At 40.8% G+C, this 22836-nt stretch overlaps 1 protein-coding gene across 4 annotated transcripts in view; it reads left to right on the top strand.

Moving 5' to 3' along the window:
* Positions 1-22836, top strand: part of ABHD2 (abhydrolase domain containing 2, acylglycerol lipase) — a 47667-nt gene that overhangs the window by 21229 nt on the left and 3602 nt on the right. For 2 of the 4 annotated variants that reach the window (XM_035131222.3, XM_088657124.1), the window contains 8 exons: positions 2206-2381; positions 3969-4136; positions 6832-7015; positions 10383-10475; positions 12162-12272; positions 13867-13936; positions 14408-14492; positions 15129-20995. In XM_035131222.3, the coding sequence (XP_034987113.1) occupies positions 2206-2381; positions 3969-4136; positions 6832-7015; positions 10383-10475; positions 12162-12272; positions 13867-13936; positions 14408-14492; positions 15129-15322 (1081 nt within the window). In that variant the 3' untranslated portion in view covers positions 15323-20995. Of the gene's footprint in view, positions 1-2205; positions 2382-3968; positions 4137-6831; positions 7016-10382; positions 10476-12161; positions 12273-13866; positions 13937-14407; positions 14493-15128; positions 20996-22836 lie in introns of those variants that run through there. The other 2 variants (XM_088657125.1, XM_088657126.1) reach the window with 1 other exon arrangement.

Below are 22836 nucleotides of genomic sequence, written 5' to 3'. Positions count from 1 at the left end.
ACCCAATAGAAAGGATTCTGGTTTCTTAATAAATGTGTTTTTCAACACTCTCTTTAGTTCATTATAAATATTCTCCCAGAAATCCCTTACTAGTGGGCAAGTCCACCACATATGATAAAAAGATCCTTCCTCTTTCTTACATTTCCAACATTTATTATCCTGATTATGATAGATCTTTGCTAGTTTTACTGGTGTAAGATACCATCTATACATCATTTTCATTATATTTTCTCTTAAAAGATTACACGCAGTAAATTTCAAATTCTTTTTCCATAATTTTTCCCAATCTTCCATCAGAATATGATGTCCCTGACTGGCTTCCTCTTAAGAATGTTTACATTATTGGGAATCTGTTGTTGATTAATGCTCCTGCATTTGCAACAATACTAGTGTGTGTATGTGATACAGTGTGACCTAGCTGCAGCTCTGCAATAATTTCAATATGCCTACCTGCCCTCTTCCAAATTAAGCCATGTGGCCAACTTTTCCCACTGGCCATGTGCTATAAGTACAGCCATGTCTAATCAAAAGTAAGATTCAAGAGAAAGCATAAATCAAGCATGCACATGTTGCAAATTCCCCAGGCATGGGGCTATCACTGAGACCATTTCATTTGCTCTGGGGTCATGTAGAAGGGATTGGGCTCTGAAGTTTTCTAGAGCCACAGTATCTCTTGTAGTTTTCATATTCCTCTCCTAATAAATCTGTGCTTCAATATTTGGCTATTGTTTGACTGGTCAGATTACTGATTTATTTATTCATTGGAGCAGGTGCATGCACATGAGTTTTACTGATCAAATGTTGACCTGATCTATTTTCATAATGGGTTCCTGGGCCTTGTAGGGCTTAGGACACAATAAGTATTGGAGCACCTCTCCACATAAGAAGGGAAGAGAGCTGTTTCTCTTATGAGCTCCTGGTTAAGGAATGTTGTCCCCTATGATGACTGTCTGGTGCTTATGTTAGCAACTTTTCAGCACTGAGTTCATGTTTTTGCCAAGGCATTTGATAGAATGTACTGTTTTGGTCCATTGCTTGTGTATTGCTGGGAATTACTGAGAACCAGTTGCTGACAGACAGTCAGTTGCTGTAGAACAATGTGTAGTGACATTCTAATGCTGTTGCTTTTCTGTATTTTTCTGAGTGTTTTGTATTTTTGCTCCAAATTAGTGATACAGTAACTGCTCCATTTTAAATTTTATTGAGTTTTATTCTGTTGTGAGTCACCTAGAGACTCTCTTGACAGGTAAAATCCAATGATAGTATAAGTAGCACATAATTTAGATGTTCATTATACTTTTATTTTGGGAGCTCAGGTTCTGATGAGCTCACCAGTGTCAGGCATGATTGTTCTGTGTACAGTCGTAAGCTTGCTTTCCACCATTTTGATATGCTCAGATATGCTCATGACCTCTGTATTGGTACCAAGGACATATTTCGTTTGAGTAATGAACTAGGTTTCCTGATAGACAGTCCCTCCTGTCTGGCAGCTTTCTATTGCTCACCTACTGATTTCTTCCCATTAGATTGGTGTTCCTAAAACAGATAAAGTTATCATCTTTATATATTTCTCTCTCTCTCCCTCCCCTCCCCCTCCCCCCACCCCCACCAAGTTTCTTCTTCAGTACCGTGTTTCTCCAAAAATAAGACACCGTCTTATATTTATTTTCCCTCAAAAAACACACACTATGGCTTATTTTCAGGGGGTGTCTTATTTTTTTCCTCCTCCTGCCGCAGCCGGCATTGCTGCTGCGCCTATCACTATGTCTTATTTTCGGGGTATGGCTTCTATTCCTTGAATGCTTAAAAATCCTGCTATGGCTTATTTTATGGGTATGTCTTAAAATATGAGAAACGGGGTACATCAGGAAGCATAAATCTGAGATAAAAGGCCATCTGCTTTGGCACCAGGCCTACCACCTTCCTGATAAGCATAGTACAGATGTTCTCTTCTCCTTTGAAAGGAAATGCTTTTGTAAGCATTCTGTAGCAAGTGTTTTTCAGAGGTCACTAAATCATACCTGATACCAGATCAATAGGTTGGGGGCTCCGGTTCTATATCTATTGGCCAATGCACTTACCAAGCAGCTGCTCCTTATTTTTACCCCTACACATCACAAAATACTACTCTAGGAAGGAAGTGTCCTTCTTTCAATAGCAGATCTGCTGTCCTAAATCAAATAAATGCATTTGTTTTCTTTTTAGGTACATTCCACCTCTGATCTGGGGGAAGAGTGGGCACATCCAGACTGCCCTCTATGGAAAGATGGGGAGAGTAAGATCACCGCATCCTTATGGGCTTCGCAAGTACCTCACAATGTCAGATGGTGCAACAGCAACTTTTGACCTCTTTGAACCAGTGGCTGAAAACTGCATTAGAGGTAAGATAACCAGCTGTTAGTTTTATTAGCTTGTTTATTAGCTGTTTTTTATTAGAAGTTTGAGTAAATGTGGGAAAATACACTACTATTTTTGGCTACCATTGGCAGGCTAGGGAGCCACTGATTTCACAACTCCGGGACATGTTTAGATGGTCATAGGCTTCTGCAGCTAGTACTGTTATGAATCGTATACCAAAAAAAATCAGTTTTTACAACTGAGTCATAAGATACAAGGTTTATGGCCTAGATTTCCAGTTGAGTTAATGGGCATGAAATGCTATTCCTCTGACCCATAAATAACATAATGCTTAGGATTAAGGTCTCTAAACAGGCTGCTTGGCCTGTAGGACTTTTCTCTTGTGTATATGGGCTCAATCACATCTGGAATGTGTGTGTCTGTGTGTGTGTGTGTGTGTGTGTGTGTGTGTGTGTGTGTGTGTTAAAAACAGTATATCAAAATTTAGTGAGTAATGACATGTCTTCCTGAAGGTGAGGTATAAGGGGCTGTTGATTCTGCTTGTTTTGAAATTTTGCTCTAGTGCATAGGAAGCTGCTGCTAAATATTCTAAGAATTTCGCTCTCAAATGTGGAATTGTACAAGATGCTAGAGGGTTGATTCTTACTACCAAGCATTGTTTCGCAGTATAGATAGCAATGCAGTGAGCTGTAGAGGTGTTCTCAGCAGTTGCTTTCTGACAACTTTGATATGATCTTCAAAAGACGGAAGCATTGCTGACCAAATGGATATTTTTCAGATAGGTGTATACCGGTAAATCTGGACCCTTTATTTAGTCAACAGACATGCCAAAAACAAACCATTCCTTCTCTTATAAAGTTATTTCTAGTTAGCCTCAAAGACCTTCAGTTTTAATCAGATACATTACCAGTGTGGTGTAGTGGTTAAGAGCGGTAGACTCGTAATCTGGGGAACCGGGTTCCCGCTCCTCCACATGCAGCTGTTGGGTGACCTTGGGCTAGTCACACTTCTTTGAAGTCTCTCAGCCCCACTCACCTCACAGAGTGTTTATTGTGGGGGAGGAAGGGAAAGGAGAATGTTAGCCGCTTTGAGACTCCTTAGGGTAGTGATAAAGCGGGATATCAAATCCAAACTACTACTCCTCCTCCTCCTCTTCTTCTTCTTCTTCTTCTTCTTCTTCTTCTTCTTCTTCTTCTTCTTCTTCTTCTTCTTCTTCTTCTTCTTCTTCTTCCTCCTCCTCCTCAAGGTTCTTCATGAAGAGTTTCAAAATAATGTACCAAAACTGAAAGAAATCCTCTCTCTCGGGGACATCGTTTGGGGTAACATCTGTAGTAGCGTGTTAAAATAAACTCCTCTCAGTCAGATGAAAGAACTTAGATGAACAAACTCTCAAATTGTGCAGGGCATATTGTGCATTTCCCTTGATGTTATAAACATAGCATATAAAACATCACTACAGATTGAACAAACTGTATGCATGAGGAGCAAAAATAGCTTTGTTGTTAAATAAATGTGTTTTGTCTTTGTGGAATATGAAACTGGTATAACTAGCATGTATTCTTTTGCTTTTGCTTTAAAACTTACCTCTCCCGACCTTTTTCATTGTGCAGAAGATATCACAATGGTAATTTGTCCAGGAATAGCCAATCACAGTGAAAAGCAGTACATCCGCACCTTTGTTGACTATTCCCAGAAGAATGGCTATCGATGTGCTGTGCTAAACCACCTTGGAGCTCTGCCAACTATTGAACTGACTTCACCACGCATGTTCACTTATGGTAAATATTGGCTCTTTCATCTTAACCTTTCAGAGTTACTGCAACTGGACAAAGTCCTCTAATGTCAAAGGACACTAGATGGTGCCTTCTGAAGCTTGAGAGTGTTGTCTGTGATAAAACCTCCTTTTTGCTAATTCGCAGGCAGGATTACTTTGCTCAATTTTTTTTAAAAAAAACACCAGTATTTGAAGTAGCAGCCATTACTTGTGCTAAGTCTGCATTAATATTGTTTCCAAAGGATGATTCCTAAAACCCCTCTCTTTACAGTACAGTCATACCTCAGTTTAAGTATGCTTCGGTATGAGTACTTTCAGTTTAAGTACTCCGTGGACCCGTCTGGAACGGATTAATCCACTTTCCATTACTTTCAATGGGAAAGTTCGCTTCAGGTTAAGTACAGACTTCCGGAACCAATTACACTCATACTTCGGGTTAAGTACACTTCAGGTTGAGTACTCCACGGACCCGTCTGGAACGGATTAGTCCACTTTTCATTACTTTCATTGGGAAAGTTTGCTTCAGGTTAAGTACACTTCAGGTTAAATACAGATTTCCGGAACCAATTATGTACTTAAACCAAGGTCCCACTGCACACTATATTGGGAAGGGAAAGTAGTAGGGATAAGATGACTTGATGAGATAATAGCATGATCACCATGCCAATGTTTTGCCATATATAATGCTTCATAATGGGATGACCTTGAGATAGCAATTGAAGACACAACCACTATAGCATTACCAGCTTCCCAGCGTCTGTGTGTCCAGTATATTCATCCACCTAGGAGAAAAGTAGCTATCTATTTACAGTGGTACCTCGACTTACGAAGACGATCCGTTCCGCGGCAGTCTTCGTAAGTCGAAGTCTTCGGTTGTCGGAAGTGGGGCTTCTGCGCTTGTGCACGCCGCTTTGTGCAGGCGCAGAACGCGCGTGTGGGGCGCGCACGGCGAAAAGACTTCCGGAGTGATCGACTTCGGAAGTCGAATTGTTTGGATGTCGAGGTACCACTGTACTCAGATTCTCTTTGCCAGAAAAGTAAGTGATGTATAACTTTTCAAGATAGCTTTAGAGAGCAGGTGAGCATAAAGCTGATACCTATTAAAGGAGAGTGGAGATCTCTTTAGCTGATGTAGGCCTGTTGGCTCTTGTCACATCTTGTATCTCAGTGCTTGTGAGTAGAATCTCAAGCCTCCAGGGTGCAGTCTACTGCATGACTGCTCTTTAATAACCATAGTCTCTTACCGCCCTCAGGAGATAATTCTGGAGTGTTGTTGAGCAACCCAAAATGTGTTGTAAAGCTCTGCACCGCCCCTCCTTCCTATGGGAGTTATGTTCTTTGAGGCTTAGGTATGGTGTTCATAAACAAGGCTTGAAAAACATTTTCAAGAATGAAGATGCAGCCTCCCTACCAAAAAAATGCTTTGCAATGTCTCTCCTCCCCAAAGTATTAAATATCAAGCTGTGACACATGTATCCTCTCAGAGACTGGGAAATCAACTCAGTACCTGCTGAGCATATTCCAGCCTGAGCATGCCCAGCCACAGAGCTGCATCTGGTCTGACCCTAACCACCCTATCCTCTTGTTCTTTTTGGGAAGACATCCTCTGAAAGGAAAGAGATGAAGTGCATCCCAAACCTTAGTATAGGGTTGCCGTATTCCCAAATTGCAGTCCGATTTAAAAAATTGCAGTCCAATTCCTGGACATGTGGCAGTCGTACTTTAGTGCAAAGCTAAGTACCCTTTCCTCTCCCAGAGAAGAAGGCAGGCAGGTAAAACACAAATGAGGCTGCTATATTCTAAGTTCGGGAAGCATGCTGCTTCACAGTGGTGGGAAGGTAAAAGAAAGTAAGATGGCGATAGAGCTGCTGCAGCCCCAAGAGAGCTAATGGGAGAAGAGGGTGGGAGCTGAAGAGAAACTGCATCTGTAGCCAAGGGTCCAATATGAAGCTCACTGCCCAACCAATGTCTGAAATGTTTTGCCAAGATCCCCTTCTCCCCATATTCTGTGACCCTCCAGAATATGGAGGTGAGAAGCTTAGCAGTAACTTTTTGTGCCCACCTAAGGGCTGACAGAGTTTCTCAGAAACCCTTGTTATGTTGCTTAGCTGCAACACAACATAGTCCAGTTTCAGTCACTGCAAGCAAGCCCAGAGGTCGCTCAGAGGTAGAGCATCTGCTTTGCATGCAGAATGTCTGGGATTCAGTCTTCATAATCTCCAAGAAGGATTAGGAGAGGCTCCATCTTAAACCATCGAGAGCCACTGTAAGTCATTGTAGACCATACAGAGCTAGATGGACCCCATTGATCTGTCTCGGTATAAGGCAGCTTCCTAGGTTCCTGTAAATGTTTTTGAAGGAGTGGCCATTGACAGTAGAAAATAATAGTCAGGCCATGTTTGCATAGGAGTGCTATGTGTATGAAGACAGTGAGAGTGCTATGTTTATGACTGACAGTAATAGCTGTTCGACAGTGGAATTTGCTGCCAAGGAGTGTGGTGGCGTCTCCTTCTTTGGAGGTCTTTAAGCAGAGGAATATCACTGTATATGTGCAAAAATGCCCATTGTGCTTCCATAATGAACAATGTTGTTAGAAATGTTGTCTCTTGAAGTGCATATGTCAGCTCTAGGGGAAGATTGGGACTTTAGATGCATTTGTGATATGTCATGATTATTTATTTATTTTTGCTGTTCTACAGGTTGCACCTGGGAATTTGGAGCCATGGTGAACTACATCAGGAAAACTTATCCTCAGTCCAAACTGGTTGTTGTGGGCTTCAGCCTCGGTGGAAACATAGTGTGCAAATATCTGGGGGAGAACCAGAGTAACCAAGAGGGTGTATTGTGCTGTGTCAGCGTATGTCAAGGATACAGTGCACTGAGGTAAGCTTGGTCTTGTAGAGTAGGAGAAACGTATGGTACATGTCAAAGGAAACAATCTGCTGGTCATGGAGCTATGGTACAGATACCAAAAGCTTTCTTTGGGGTTCAAGGGCATGAAAACTTTAGTTGTGTGAATTTTTGTGACTGAACTGTGTTTTGAACTTTTTGCACAAAAAAGGGAACTGGGAACTTACAACAAGTTTCATCATTAAAATTGCTGTTGGCATATTCAGTTGCTGTAGGCATTTAGTTGAGAGCAAAGGGTGCAAACCATTTCCACATATACACAACCTATTGATCTATAATCTTTTCTTCAATATTAGCAGTCTCTTTTGAAGCTTTGTCATGGCCAAAAATTTTGATATCTAGTTATGCTATGTCATTGCTGCTAGTATCATTTCTGCTTACAGTTGTGCTGTGTATTTTGGATTGAGAGCTGGGTTGAACTAATGCCCCCTGCAAACTACTATAACAAATTCCGTGGGGGGTGGGGGTGGGAGGTACGTATAAATGAAAATTAGCGTTGGGAGGCTGCCATTTTTAGCAGAGGAATAGGGGGAGACTAGAGTGTGCTTAACCTTGCAAGCATTTTTTTCCTGCAAAAATCCAGACCTTTTTCAGCTGCCACCTCCCTTTGCATAAACACAAATCTAGAACTCTGGTGTAAAATGGGGATACATTAGCTGGGCAGAGGTTATTATAATTAGGGAAAGTGCCAGTGGGAAGAATATGAACCAATTTTATCTTACCTTAGCTTACCTTACTTTACTATTTTATTTTATTTTTTATTTTTTTTATTTTTATATACTGCTCTATACCCGGAAGTCTTAGGGCGGTTCACAGAACAAAATCAAAATATAAAACCACAAAATATATAATCAAAATGAAAACAACAACCCACCCACCCCCCCAAAAAACCCCCACATTTTAAAAGGGCATAGGATGTCAGTCAAATCAACCAAAGGCCTGGTTAAAAAGGAAAGTTTTTGCCTGGCACCTAAAGTTATATAATGAAGGCACCAGGCGAACTTCCCTGGGGAGAGTATTCCACAGAAGGGGAGCCACTGCAGAGAGAGCCCGTTCTCATGTTGCTACCCTCTGGACCTCTCAAGGAGGAGACACGCGAAGTAGGGCCTCAGGAGATGATCTCAAGGTCCAGGTAGGTTCATATGGGAAGAGGTGGTCCTTGAGGTACTGCAGTCCTGAGCCATTTAAGGTTTTACAGGTCAAAACCAGCACTTTGAATTGGGCCCGGAAACAATTGGTAGCCAGTGCAGTCAGACCAGGATTGGTGTAATATGCTCAAGCCATCTTGCTCTGGTGAGCAACCTGGCAGCTGAATTTTGCACTAGCTGAAATTTCTGAACCGTCTTCAGAGGCAGCCCTACGTATACACTTTGCAGTAATCCAACTTTGAGGTTACCACAGCATAGAAAACAGTAGTTAGGCTATCCCTGTCCATATAGGGGCGTAGCTGGGCCACCAGCTGAAACTTATGGAAGGCACTCTGGGCCACTGAGGCCACCTGAGCCTCGAGCGACAGCAAAGGATCCAGGAGTACCCCCAAGCAATGAACCTGCTCCTTCAGAGGAAGTGTAACCCCATCAAGAGCAGGCGATCTCCACCCATCTGGTCTAGGGACCATCCACTAACAGTGCCTCAGTCTTATCTGGATTGAGTTTCAGTTTTTTGGCTCTCATCCAGTCCATTACCGAGGCAAGACACTGGTCTAGCACTTCCACTGCCTCACCTGCAAATGTAAAGCAGAAATAGTGTCATCAGCATACTGCTGACAATGTACTCCAAACCTCTGGATAACCCCACCCTGCGGTTTTATGTAGATGTGAAGGTTCCACAGGGCTGAAAAGCATTCCCCAAGCAACACCCTCTGAGAATGGCCATCCAAGTAGGACTGGAACCACCGCAAAGTGGTGCCACCCAACCCCTAGTTCGGACAGTCGTTTCAGAAGGACACCATGGTCAATGGTATCAAAAGTATTATAAAGCCAGATTACACTGGAATATTGAAAGATAGTCTTATATTCTTGCCACTCTCCAAATGATGAGTAGAGGTTTAGGAAGGGAATTTGTTGGTGTTCTTTCAGATCTGATTAGATATTTGTGCAGTTACAGTAAAGTTAATTCAGGCAGAGTATGTAGCTACCATGCTTTTTATAGGCCTGTGCACTGAGGGTAGTGTACTCTGAAAGAAAGGTTAAAAATGGTTTAACCTAACCTTGATCAGCTCTGGTGTATTTTAAGGTCAAAACCCAAGGGGAGGTTACTGTTCTAAAAAAACAACAACCAATAACTTATTTCATCACCCGCTTGCACAAATGGATTTACAGTTGGAATGACATTTAGTATGCAAAGTTCTGCTTATTAGGAAATAAATGTAATTGAAATCCATTAGTTGCAGTACTGTAGCTGTAACTGCACTTTAACTAAAGGATTTTATATCTGAACATAAATACTACACAGGAGCCCTTCAGGTTGGAGAAGGTGTCAAGCAAGCTAAGGAAATGACAACCTCCATATTAATAGAACACATATCAATTCAGCTCTGGTTCCAAACGGGACAACAAAGGCTCCCTTTATATTTAAGACTGTGCAGCTGCAGAAATCTTGTGGCAGGATTAATTTTTTTAAGCAAGAGGATTAGAAATTGGAACAACATAAGATTAATACACCGTGTCATCTCTCCTCATCACCTCTAAAATATTTGTCAAACTTTGTTTGAACCTGAGAAAAATGTGAGGATACTGCATGTAACTGCAAGATAGATTTTACACTTTTACAAATTGCTTCACAAGACCGTGCCACATTTGGCATGTGTACACATTCAGAGACTTCAATATTAAAAGGGAGGTGGGTATTGTGCAAAAACCTCTCATTCTTATAAGTACTAGTTGCTCTGTCTGTGTTTTCCTTACCTAGTTAACCTTGTTTTTTTAAAAAATTAGCAGTTTCAAATACAGTTTTGAGTTCATCTGTCTATGCTCTGACAATTTTTCTAATGCATGTTCGAAATTACCTGTTGAGTCAACTTAGAACTGAACCCATCTCTCCCTAGAAAGCTCTGTTTTGCAAGCTGTTGGCTGTTTTGTGCTCCATTTTCTAATGATTTTGTTTCCCCTGCTGGCTGAATCCTTTAATGACACATTTCTCTTACGCATTACTGTGCGTTTGAAAAAAGAGAACGCCGATTCATTTTAAAGTTGTCATAGGTTATATTTTGCCCCTTGAAGTGAATCAAATTAGTTATGTGGAAATGCTGCCATCTATTTGCAGAGTACCTTTTGTTGCTATGACCCTGGAAGTTTGCTTTTCCAGCTTTCAATTTATTTCCCCCATGTCATATCTTTAGGGCACAGGAAACCTTCATGCAATGGGATCAGTGTCGGAGATTTTACAACTTCCTCATGGCAGACAACTTGAAGAAAATCATATTGTCTCACAGGTACAAAATGATGTTCTTTATATTTTAAATGGGCCTCTGTGTCAGCTGATAATGTGTGCAGTACCATAAATTGTTCTTATGTGTCGCCAAGTTGAGCAGGGTACCGACAAAATTAATTCTTCTCTGGATCAGTAGCTACTGAAGAACCATGTGCATTAGTAACCTTACTTTCAGAAACATCTTAAGAAAGTCTGTGACACTTTGGCTGGTGCTTGGGGAAAGGGTGTGAAACTACAATAACTGGTTGTTTTAACAGTTCCAGGTTAGCAGCAGTCAAAGGTTGTAACTGTAGTTGCTGTATTGCTTCCTGTTTAAGCCAGTATGGAGAACCAGCTTTAAGAGACTCTAATTATGTATAGGCTATAGAACCCCCTTAATTCATCCCAGATAACTAAATATTATGACAACTTAACTAAATATATTAATCTCCTTATTAAAAGAGCTCTTAGTTGTAAGCATGAGCAACGTTTGGCAGGTTTGAAGGACGGCTTGTTAATCTACAGAAACACTTTTGTCTCCATAATGGATCTTTTGTGCTCCAAGGCCAACCCTCAAACCAAAGTTCCTTTTGCACACTTTCTGCTCCACTTCTGCTTTTTGGAGAACATGATCGTGCATCTGGTCCATAGTCTACAGCACACACCCTCTTGCATTGTTCTCACCTCTGCTGACAGGGCTATTGCTTAGTAATATAATTGTCCACAGGTCCTAGTGCAGGGAGTGCTAACCTCTGGCCTAGGGGCCTCATTCAGTTCCCCAAGCAGATTTTTCAGCCCCTGAAGACCCCACTGCTTTTTGCAGCAGCACAAAGTGGAAATAAATTCCAGCACTGGGATGGGCAGAGAGATTCCTTCTTTCAAGGAGACCAAGGTGCCATACGTGGTTGCGCGCACACACACACACACACACACACACACACACTCTGCCATTTTATTTCTCAGCAACACTGAGAAAAATAAGACACAGGTGTCTGACCCAAGTTAAGTCAACACCAGCAAGCTTCATGGCTGAGCAGGGCTTTGAACTGGGATCTACTTCTCTAAGGCCAACTTCCTGACTACTGCAGAACACTGATTCTTAAGCACTTCTGGCCTTGGCTCAATTTTACTCAATTAATAATAACCTTCTGGCTGGGTTTCCCCAGCCACTCTGGTATTAAAAACACGATAAAACATCAAACATTAAAAACTTCCCCAAGCAGGGCTGCCTTCAGATGTCTTCTAAAAGCCAGATAGTTGTTTTATTTCCTTGACATCTGATGGGAGGGTGTTCCACAGGGCATGTGCCACTACCAGGAAGGCCCTGTAACCTCTGCCTGGTTCCCTGTAACCTCACTTCTCACTGCCAGAAGGCCCTCGGAGCTGGACCTCAGTGTCTGGGCTGAATGATGGGGGCAGAGACGCTCCTTCAGGTGTATTCTTTGTATCTGCACCAGTTTCTGCACCAATGTCAAAACCCTTGCCAGTATCAAGTCTTCAGGGCTGAACAAAACTGCCTTTTGTATTTTTTTCACATGGGACAGATTCAGAATTGTGTTGGAGATGACAGTAACATGGATCTTAAGATCTGTGTCAACACAAAGCAATTTATGAAGTAACCTTCAGATCAGCAGTAAACCTAAAAGAGTAGGTTCTCTAATAGTTACAGTATGTCTGTGTTTCATAGTTACGTCATTCTCTGTTTCAGACACACCTTGTTTGCTGAGAGCCCTAAAAAGCCTCATAGTTTATTGGAGTCAGACTTGAGCAGACTTCACACAGCAACATCCCTTATGCAGATTGATGACAGTATCATGAGGTATGAACATCAAAAAGCACATTTGGTAACTCTCCCCTGTAGATACAGTGTATTGCCATTTAGACCTTCCTGAAATGGAGGCTACTGTTATCATCATTGTGCATATAACTCCCAATTCTTTCTAGATCTTATGGTTTACAGGTTTGTCTTGCCTCTTGGTCATTAGACTTTTTAAAATGAATTTACCATGCTATAAATAGCAAAGTTGTTGAGTGAGTAAAATTAGGGTGCAGGGTTGACTAATCAGACTATGCAGTTGAGGTTCTACAGTGTTTTTGTGAAACACATCTTAAGCCAGTGCTAGAAATCTTTTCTGAATGGTTAGAAAACAGTGATCCTTGTCATCAAATTCCTTTGGCAAACTCCAATAATTTGAATTACTTGGTGGTGCTACAGAAACACCTGAGGGGTGCTGGTAAACATTCATCAGAATAGAGCCAGAAGAGTGTCATTTTGTTAGAAGCACCAATGCCCCCAAATGCTAGCACCAGTGTTGAATCACTTTCAGTTATGGTATAGATGGAAAATGAAGCTGGTCTGAATGAAATATGTATTTAAGATTTGTAGTTGCATCAAATTCTTCATATACTGATTTGCCAGTAGCCATTGTCATAAGTAAAAATTTGTGATTCCTTATGATCAGTGCTTACCACTTTTTACATATTGTGTTACATAGCTGAACTTCTGTCATGGAGTTTCAAGGGTAGGTTTTCCAGTAGAAACTAGATCAAGCCTTCATTGGTTAGCCTTAGTTTCCCCTACACCCTATAGTGATATGGCAAGAAATCAGCCCTGTCCTCAGAGGACACCATCCTTTGTTTGGCTGCACAGTATTGTTCCTCAGTAAAACTTGCATTCCCCAATAAGCAGACTAGGAGTTGCTATACCTCCTACGTGTGCTTCCTTGCTTGTTTTTGCTTGCTTCTGTTACTTCATTCAAGGAGTGCTGGAATGTATTGTACACAAATAATTCATAGGATGGCCTGTTTATAGCTCATAACCAGTACAAATAATATTTAGGATGGCTGAGAGTAATATGAACATCAGCATTACGATCTACTAGCTGGGTAGAGGATTGACTTCTGTTCTTAGAAGAACTTGGGAACCTGATGTTGCATCTAAAGAGGGGCTAGTAATATTAGTTTTAACTTCCCTAACTTTGGGTTCTGCAGGAAAGTTAAATCGGATGTTTCCAATGTATTTGATATGGCTACGGTGTGTACACTCCTTTCCACATATTTATCTTACTGCTTCCTTGCCTGGTATTTTGTTCCCTAGCTAATTGTTTACTAAGTAGCCACATTCTTCTCTTGATGCTTTTTTTCTGCAGGACAGACAGTCTTGGGAAATGGAATTTAGATATTAAAGCTAAGAACAAGAGGGACATATAAATAGTTCCATATTCTCTGGATGTTTCACTAGATGGTTTTTTTGAAAGCAGAATTTGGGCTTTAACTTGTATAGAAGTAATCATTTCAAGTGTCTCATTTGGAGAACTATTGTAATCCTGTGTATAAGAATTAGAAGAAAATATGTGTGATTCAATAACAAGAAAATCTCAAAATGCTTAAGCTTTCTTTTTACTGTGTCTCAGGAAGTTCCATGGCTACAGCACCTTAAAGGAATACTATGAACAGGAGAGCTGCCTGCATTACTTGCAGAAAGTAAGTTGATATGATATTGTTACTCTAGTTTTTGACATGCACCACATGGAGACCAACATTTCTTATAGAATCTATCTATTGTTTTTCTGTAAGGCAATTTCTGATTAACTTCTATGGAATAGGCTACATATGCTGTCATTAGTGCTCCCCCCAATCCTGTTTCCGTTTCCCCTAAATTCAGAAAGCAGCAGGTGTCTGTCACTGGAAATGTTAAGTTTAAGTCACTGTAGCCAATTCTACACTCTTGAGTTTTATACTAGTTCAAAATATTCTGTGACAGAAATCACTTATGTTGGCGCTAAGGAGCTCCTCCCATCAATTTTAAAATCAATTTTAAATGTGTATTATCTGAACAATGGTGTTTCTGCAGGTTCAGGACATCTACAGCAGGATGTACTCAATTGTGACTTCATAACTAGACTACAAACAAGATTGTGTTCCAACACAGAATTCTTTTTTTTTAATCTGCAGATCTTTGTTCCCCTCTTGCTGGTTAATGCTGCTGATGACCCTCTGGTGCACGATAGTCTCTTATCAATACCAAAAGCCCTCTCAGGTGAGCTGAAAGCTTCAGTAAATAGATTTCTACAAGGCAGTGTAGCGTTATGATAACCTAAAGATAGCCTTGGAGGTACTTGGAGGGCAGAGTGCATGTTTGTTTTTCCAGACAGACTTGTAACCTATGCAAGTGTCTCATAGAACCATAATGTGCATATTCTTTACAGAGTCCAAAAGGATAATCCCCTTCCCCAAGGAGTTTGCAACCTAAAATTTGACACTAAAGGAGCAGTAGAAGAGGGTAATGGGGTATCTTACTTTCTAGAACAGGCATCCCCAAACTTCGGCCCTCCAGATGTTTTGGCCTACAATTCCCATCATCCCTGACCACTGGTCCTGTTAGCTAGGGATCATGGGAGTTGTATGCCAAAACATCTGGAGGGCCGCAGTTTGGGGATGCCTGTTTTAGAAGGATCAGTGGGAAGTATCCAGCACAGACTTGATTTCATGTAGCTTGCATCTTGACTAATGCAACTGCCTTATAACTGGAGTATCATGCCTACCTGGACCACATTTTCAAGCCAAAATAATATATATTCTATGCCTTAAACTGAGATTTTACTGGACAAAGTACTGTACTTTGGTAAGATGCAGGTCCTGTTGAGTTCTAAACTTTGTTTTTTCACTCTTGCAGAAAAGCGGGAGAATGTCATGTTTGTTTTGCCATTGCATGGAGGTCACCTGGGTTTTTTTGAGGGTGCAGTACTCTTTCCTGAACCCCTCACCTGGATGGATAAGCTTGTGGTCCAATATGCCAATGCCATCTGTCAGTGGGAGAAGAATAAATCACAATGCTCCGATACGGAACAATCATCTGGCCAAGAATAAACAGTTCCAAAGACTTCAGGTTGTTTCACCTTTAACCCCCATCTTCTGGAACTCTTAATCTCTTCTGCTTTTCCAGACCTAACTTCTGAACACGTTGAACTTAGGCATTGACCATAGTGTTTCATGTCAAAGTAGAGCTACGGCCAGAGAGGCTAATGACGGGCACTGAGCAAGTTGGGAGTATATTTGATCGTTTGCAGTACAGTTGTGTATTGGAAGAACTGATGCACTGTATTGGTGGGTTGCCATCTATAGCTTGCTTCAGGGTTCTGAAACAAGTGCAACAAAAGAACATTTTTGAGATTAGCAAGAAGTTTTGATGCTCTTGACCATCTGTTCACACTTTCACTGATAGAAACTGAAACAAAAAAACCCACTCCTGGTTTTTGCAAAAAAAACAAAACTTGTCTAGCAGTCAGTGATGTGCGTTAGGAGTTACAGTCTGTTTGTGGTTGCATTTTTTCCCTCCCCACCTGGGGGGAGACATCTATATCTATCTGTAGAGGAAATCAGTTGTAGTTCGCTCTGCAAGTCATCGGAAAGGCTGTCCACAAAACAAGGGGAAAGTTGAAAGAATTATGAGTTTCCGGAATTGCATCCCTTTAAGAAGGGGGTGGGGGTGGGGGCTTGCCCTTTTTGATTAATGCACTTCGAGGGTTTAGATTGCTTTGAAAGTGTTTGATGTGTAATCAGCACTACAGTTGCTCCAGAATTCTGGAGTGATGGCTGGGTGTGTACAGTCACATTTTGCTTTTTGTTGAGATTTGTCTCAAAGACGGCTTCTGGGTTGATCAGTCCAGTGGATTCCCTGTTGTGTTACTACTCGAGACTAAACAAGTAGCCTTGTGATACTTGCCTTTTCTAGCGTAAGGAATTTTTATTTTGACACAAGACATTTGTGTGCTCTTAACCCAGGCCTTTTAATACGGTCTCCGAATGGAAGCCACTTGCTATCAGTTTGTAGGTGGCCCTGTTTTTTGTGCTTTGTTTTCTAGAGTACTTCTTAGCAAATCTATATGTATGCTCTTAGGAACTTTGTGTGTGTGTGAAAGAGAGAATATAATATCCATCTATGCTTTTTTTTTTTGTCTTACCCACATTTCATGTCTGCCAGGGAAGAACATAGTAGATAAATAATTAAATCCCCAGACTTCTAAAGTGTTGAACTGGCTATTTTCAGTCAGTATGCCTTGCCTTAGAGGAGATGGGGATTTGGTGTCTACAATACTGAAATGCTTAAAAGGAAAAAAAAGTTCTGTATCTAATGCATCTACAGTTACTGGGTTATATAGGACAATCTGATGAGTCCAGTGTTCTGACTTTTCTTTCAGAGCAAAAACATCAACAGAAAATTGGTGAATGATGCATTAGGCTGAGTTACAGTGAAAAAGATTTTTTACTACCACACAATAGAGAGACATATTTCTTCACTGAGCTACAGAGTTTCCACCCTGGAAGAAAAATCTTCAGCCATAAATGTATTAATAAGATTTTTTTAAAAAATCTGATATTTAGATTACTTTTCTATTAAGGCAGTGGAACATTGTAGTAAGACTCGGCTTCCCTTCAGAATTGTCAGCTCACGGTTGCCTCCTTGTGGTCCCTTTCACCTCTGTTTTTACAGCAGTTCTTACGCACCCCAAGTCCCATAACAGTTAGCACTTTATTGTTTAAACCTTTTTGTTTTTGTTGTTCAAGGCACTTTAATTATAGTGTGATTATTATTTTTTACATGGATAGGAATTCTTTCTGAACTTGGATGCTTCGTAGAACATATCCTGGAGCAGCTTTGACATTCAGAAAGGTGTATGTTGAGTTTTCGGGGGTTATTCTATTCTCTTCTAGTTTTATTTATTGAGCAATAATTAGCTACTGTAGCAGAGGTGCATTTCTGACATCAGGAATAAAAACTCCTTCAGCCTTAGTTCAGCAACCTTGACATGTCTGGCAAGCTGTGTAGAACTCATGTTCTACTCCCTCGGATTTGAGGGACTGACCAAGACCAAGCCTAGCAAGGCATGATTTGGCCAGTGCTTATGCCTCTTTCGTTTTCCTCAAAAGAGTGGGCTCTCCATTCTTTTTCAGCCTATTTCTATGTTATTTTTTGGAATTTTCTTCTATATCCATAAACTGCCAAAATCCTACATAAACCCTAGTGTGCAGATGAAATTATAGGTGCATAAGCAGTGGAGGTCACTATCTAGAGTCTGCTTTCTGTTTGAGTGGAAGTAGGCGTTGAAATCATTTTTAGTTAACTGCAGATATATATATTGGAAGTGAATGTAGCTTCTTTACCCCCACTCAAAATTTAGAAAGTTAGCTATGAGAGTGTCTGTTTCACATCAGTCTCCACAATATTAGTTTTTTCCTGTTTAGTTTGCAGCTGTTTTGCCAAAAAGAGTTTGCCTAGCAGCACCTAAGCATAGAAGTTCCTCTAGACCTGCCACTGAGAGCCATCTTTCTCATCTGCCCCACTTCTGGTTTCTCTTTAGATCATATAAATCTCATCTGCCCCACTTCTTAGCAAATGGGTACTAAATAGTGGAATTCAACACTACCATTGACTTCTACCCAAGTAAGACCTTTTTGATGCATTTAAAAGGGAAACTACATTTTTCGCAAAGGAAAGGCTTTTATTACCTTCTCCTGCTTGAAGGTTGATGTGAGGATGCAATTTATAAAGGGCCCTTCAGCTATGGAACTGGTTTTGCACCTGAACAAGAAGATAAGTTGATGCCTGGTTTTGATGGCACTCCAGTGTTCATATTTAGGCATTCTTAAGCTTCAGTACTCAGGGATCACATGGCAATGCACCTATGTAATGCAGTCTTTTCAAAGAAGATCACTTCAGTGGTTAAAATTCTTTTAAATGGGGGAGAGCATGAACCACTCTGTCTAAAACCATCAAACCCTTGAAAATCATGAGTGCTCTTGTGAAATGTTAGAAGGGATCCCTTTTCCCTACACCCCTCCCCAAAAAAATGTGGAGCTGTTACAGAGTCTTTAGATCTCACTAACAGGGCCATATAGAAATTTGGAAACCTGTTTGCCCCATAACACTGCCAGTAAGGCCATAAAATTGAGGTTCTCAATCTGCTTGATAGACATGCTTGGGGATACACTTAATGCTCCTCACCCCCCAGAAAAAACCCCGTAGGGGAAAGAACAAGCTAACTTGACCCAACAGGAGGAAGTGGCTTTACAAATTCTATTTAAATAATGTGATTCTGACTTTCAGTTAGTATTTTCCAGTAAATAGGTGGTTCTGCTGTAATGCTTCTCCCTGTTTATCAGTAGCAACCCCCCCCCCCAAAGATATTACATGGAAACAAACAAACAAAAACAAGGAAGCTACATGCAGTACACTTAACATTTCTTCCATCCCATTATTTTTGTAACTGTGCATAGGAGCTCACTAGATCTGGTTACTTTTTTTAAAAAAAAGCAGCATGCCACTTCAGCCCTTTCTGTTTGAGGTGATCTTTTGCATTCATTTGGTTTGCCACGTGGTAAGAGCTGCCATGTTCAAATTATTTTCAAAGCAGATTTCATCAGATGAAAGCATAAAGCAGCTCTTCACTGTTAACACCTGCAGCTTTCTGTTAGCTGTGCATCTATTTCAACATTCATATCTTCACTGTTTTGTTGATGCCTGCACTAAAGTGGCCTGGTTGTAGGTGAAATGTTTGTATTCCAGATATTCATGGATTCTTAAGGTTGGGTACCTTTTTAAGATTGGCTCTGGTCTTTTTGTGAAGGCTTATATTACTAGGTAGCAGGTCATGTTTACAACTCTCTTTTTGTCCCAGACTCATGCTGAAAGTGTTTGGTATATTATTTTCTAAAAGGGCATGCCCTACATTCAGTTATACATACTGAGGTTAACAGTTTTCTTCCGGTTGCATTGTCATTGGCCTTCCTTTGAGTTTTCTGCCAGAATAGAACTTCCAACTCCCTGTCTGGGGACTCTTATCATAGGAAAGCATCTCTACAAGGAGAGGTCCAGGTGTGTATCACTGAGTAGTCATGACAAGAGTAATAATGGCCAACAAGAAGGTGGTAAAGTATCTGAAACACACCACCGGCCCCCTCCCATATATCAGTTGCCTAAGCAATCCTTCTTAGCTACATGTTATGCAGACCTCTTAGTTGCACACCAGGCACACTTATTGCCAGTGATCTAAATGAGGGCAAAAAGTAGCCTGCTGCTGGTGTACTGAGCAAGGTCTCCATTGAAAAGGGGTGCTGTGTGCCATGCAACGCTGCTGGAGTTTTGTGGCCTTCGTACTATTCTAACATCTTGTTTTGCTGTCTCCACATGTTCCTTATGTGGAATTGTTTTCTTCTTAAAGTCTCCTTTGCCTTGAAGCGCCTCTGGTTTGGTTGCTTGACAAAATGAGATGAAATCAGCCGGGTGGAATGCGGGGGCAGTGGGATCTCCGACCCCCCCTTTTTTATCAAGAACTGTACTGTATCTCATTGAAGCATCTGGTGTTCTGTTCTTTTTGCTGGTTACATTAAAGGGCACAACCATGAAAGGGCAGCATTTATAAAGCTGGAACTGAGAATTGGTATTCCCCCCCCCAAAAAAACCCCCGCTTTCCCCCCCATTTTGCAACCAGAGTAACCATCCCTGTTTTCTCCATGCAAGACATTTCCTCAGTTTCTGGGACCACCAACCCTCCAGCACTTTTGCGGGTTCAAATCCTTGTAGAATAACCCATTGTTTCAAAATTCCTGAGATGGGGATTCACTGTTTTTCAGCATATATTTTTTTGCAACTCGCAGGAGTTATTATTTTGCTATATGCAGCAGAATCTCTGCTTGTACCAAACAGCCTTTTCTAGAACTGAAGTAGGTTCAGTTCCATATCAGTGGCTGATAAAAGCCTATGCAGACATCATGGCTTAATTTGAGTGTACTGGGAACCTCAAGAACTTAATCTGCCATTGAGATTCATCAGTGTAGTGTATTAGAATCTGTGAGTCTGTCCGTTCAAGTTATTTTATCACAGCTATTTCGATTGCATTTGATAGTAAAATCATAGATTCGTTCTGACAGCCTTTCACCTTATTTAAGAAAGCACAACTTTAAAAGATAAACACCCCATTTTTCTCCTGAACACACAGAGGAATATCCGAACACCTCAGGAAGCTAGACCTGTACCTGTGCGCTCTTTGATTTCTGTCACTGCAGCTGCCTTATCGGAGTGAGTTGAGTGTTTGGTTTTTTAGGGTTGTTTTGTTTTTGTTTTTTTAAAGAAAGACGATGTCTCTTGAACCTCAGTTTTTTCTTCTTCTTTTTTTTTGGTAATTTTTGCTTCCAGACAGACATTTTGGAAAACATCACTTTCACATTCCTAATTCCTTTGGAAACAAAAATGCTGCCCTGAACAGGTTTCATGTGTGTAAGTGACTCTCGTGGTTGCTGGTTCCTTTCTTGTCTCTTAGGAACCAGTTGCTGCTGGGATGAAAATTTGCAACTAGCAATGCAATTTTTCTAAATCTGCTAATGTTTCAAGTTATTAAAAGTGTGTCCTTGATCTTTTTTTTCTTAATTTTTTTTTGTTCTGTGTGTGATAAACAGAGTCATGCGGAACAGAGTAATTTTGTTATATTTGATTCAATGGAATTTCTTTGCTTAAAAAAATAAAGAACTTATTTGAGTTCGGAACACGTTGTTCTGTCTGTCATTGGTTTCAGCTAGCATAGAAGGTACAAAATGGAAGTGATATTATGACAGCTATTCAGGGTGGGTTGATTTTAAATGATAATTTTAAACCAGCAAGGGGGCGGGGAAACTGATCTGCAATGAAATCTGACTACTAAACCAAGTTTAGTTTACAGCAAAGCAGAGTATTAGTTACAGTTTCATTCCTATAACCAGGCCTTGGAGCTCTTTGTCACACAGTATACAGTGGTACCTTGGTTTAAGAACAGTTTAGATTATGAACAACTTGGATTAAGAACACTGCAAACCAAGAAGGTTGGTGTTTTGGTTTGTGAACTTTGCCTTAGAGGAAGAAGAGGAGGAGTTTGGATTCGATACAGTGGTGCCTCGCTATGTGAAATTAATTCGTTCCATGCGTCTTTTCTTATAGCGAAAAATTTGTCTAGCAAATCCCATAGGAATGCATTGATTATTATTTTTTTGATATTTTTTTTTGCCCATAGGAACACATTAATTTAATTTCAATGCATTCCTATGGGAAACCGCGATTCGCTAGACGAATTTTTCGTAAAACGCATTTGTCTAGCGAGGCAACCTCCGCTCGAAAAATCCTTTCGTTAAGCGGAAATTTCGTTAAGCAGGGCATTCGTTAAGCGAGGCACCACTGTATTGTGCTTTTCCCTTCCTCCCCCACAACAAACACTCAGTGAGGTGAGTGGGGCTGAGAGACTTCAAAGAGAATTCAAAGAAGTGTGACTAGCCCAAGGTCACCCAGCAGCTGCGTGTGGAGGAGCAGGGACTCAAACCCAGTTCACCAGATTACGAGGCTACTGCTCTTAACCACTACACCATGCTTTAGAACGCTTTGGTTTAAGAACGGACTTCCAGAACGGATTAAGTTCATAAACTAAGGTAATGCTGTACATTGTGCATGCTTTCTTTAAATAGATAGGTAGCAATGAAAATCCAATACAAGCTCTTTCTACAAGTAGCTTCCATAACATTTGTGAGGTTGGGTGTGAGAAATTAGGAACCTGTGCACTGGACAAGTCTTTCCACAGTTCCTCATTTCTGTTTTTCTATGCCTTGGCTAGCCCCAACCCTTGCAGAACCAGCAGCAAACAAAAATGACTGATACGTGTCAGTGATTAGCATTTTCCTTTCACTTGCCACTTGGTTTTTGTGAGGATTGAGTTGGCCCAAGGCACAGCAAAATAGAAAAATCTGGGAGTCACTGGGCAGACTAGAACGGTTTGTTTCCATCTAATGAAAATGAAAACGTCTGTGTCTGGCACAGCAGATAGTTAAGTACAGCCATACCTCGGTTTAAGTACGCTTCGGTTTGAGTACTTTCAGTTTAAGTACTCCGCGGACCCATCTGGAACGGATTAATCCACATTCCATTACTTTCAATGGGAAAGTTTGCTTCAGGTTAAGTACGCTTCAGGTTAAGTATGGACTTTCAGAACCAATTACACTCATACTTCGGGTTAAGTACACTTCAGGTTGAGTACTCCGCAGACCGTCTGGAACAGATTAATCCACTTTCCATTACTTTCAATAGGAAAGTTCGCTTCAGGTTAAGTACGCTTCAGGAACCAATTATGTACTTAAACCAAGGTACCACTGTATACATATTTTGAGAAATAATCACATTGATGCTTCATTTACATGGAAAAGCCTCTTAACTCACAATGTACCTAGTGGAAGCATTGCTACCTCTACAGTTAATCTTTGAACTGAGTCAACTGTACTGTTAACATGCTTATATCCAGATTTAATATTAACCTAGTTATTTAAGAGAAAAGAGGCCTAGAGAAAGAGACCTGGGGGGAGGCAGTACC

This window comes from Zootoca vivipara, chromosome 13 (assembly GCF_965207765.1).
Source record: "Zootoca vivipara chromosome 13, rZooViv2.hap1.1, whole genome shotgun sequence".
In the NCBI taxonomy this organism is placed as follows: domain Eukaryota; kingdom Metazoa; phylum Chordata; class Lepidosauria; order Squamata; family Lacertidae; genus Zootoca; species Zootoca vivipara.
This window is presented reverse-complemented; position numbering and strand designations above follow the sequence as displayed.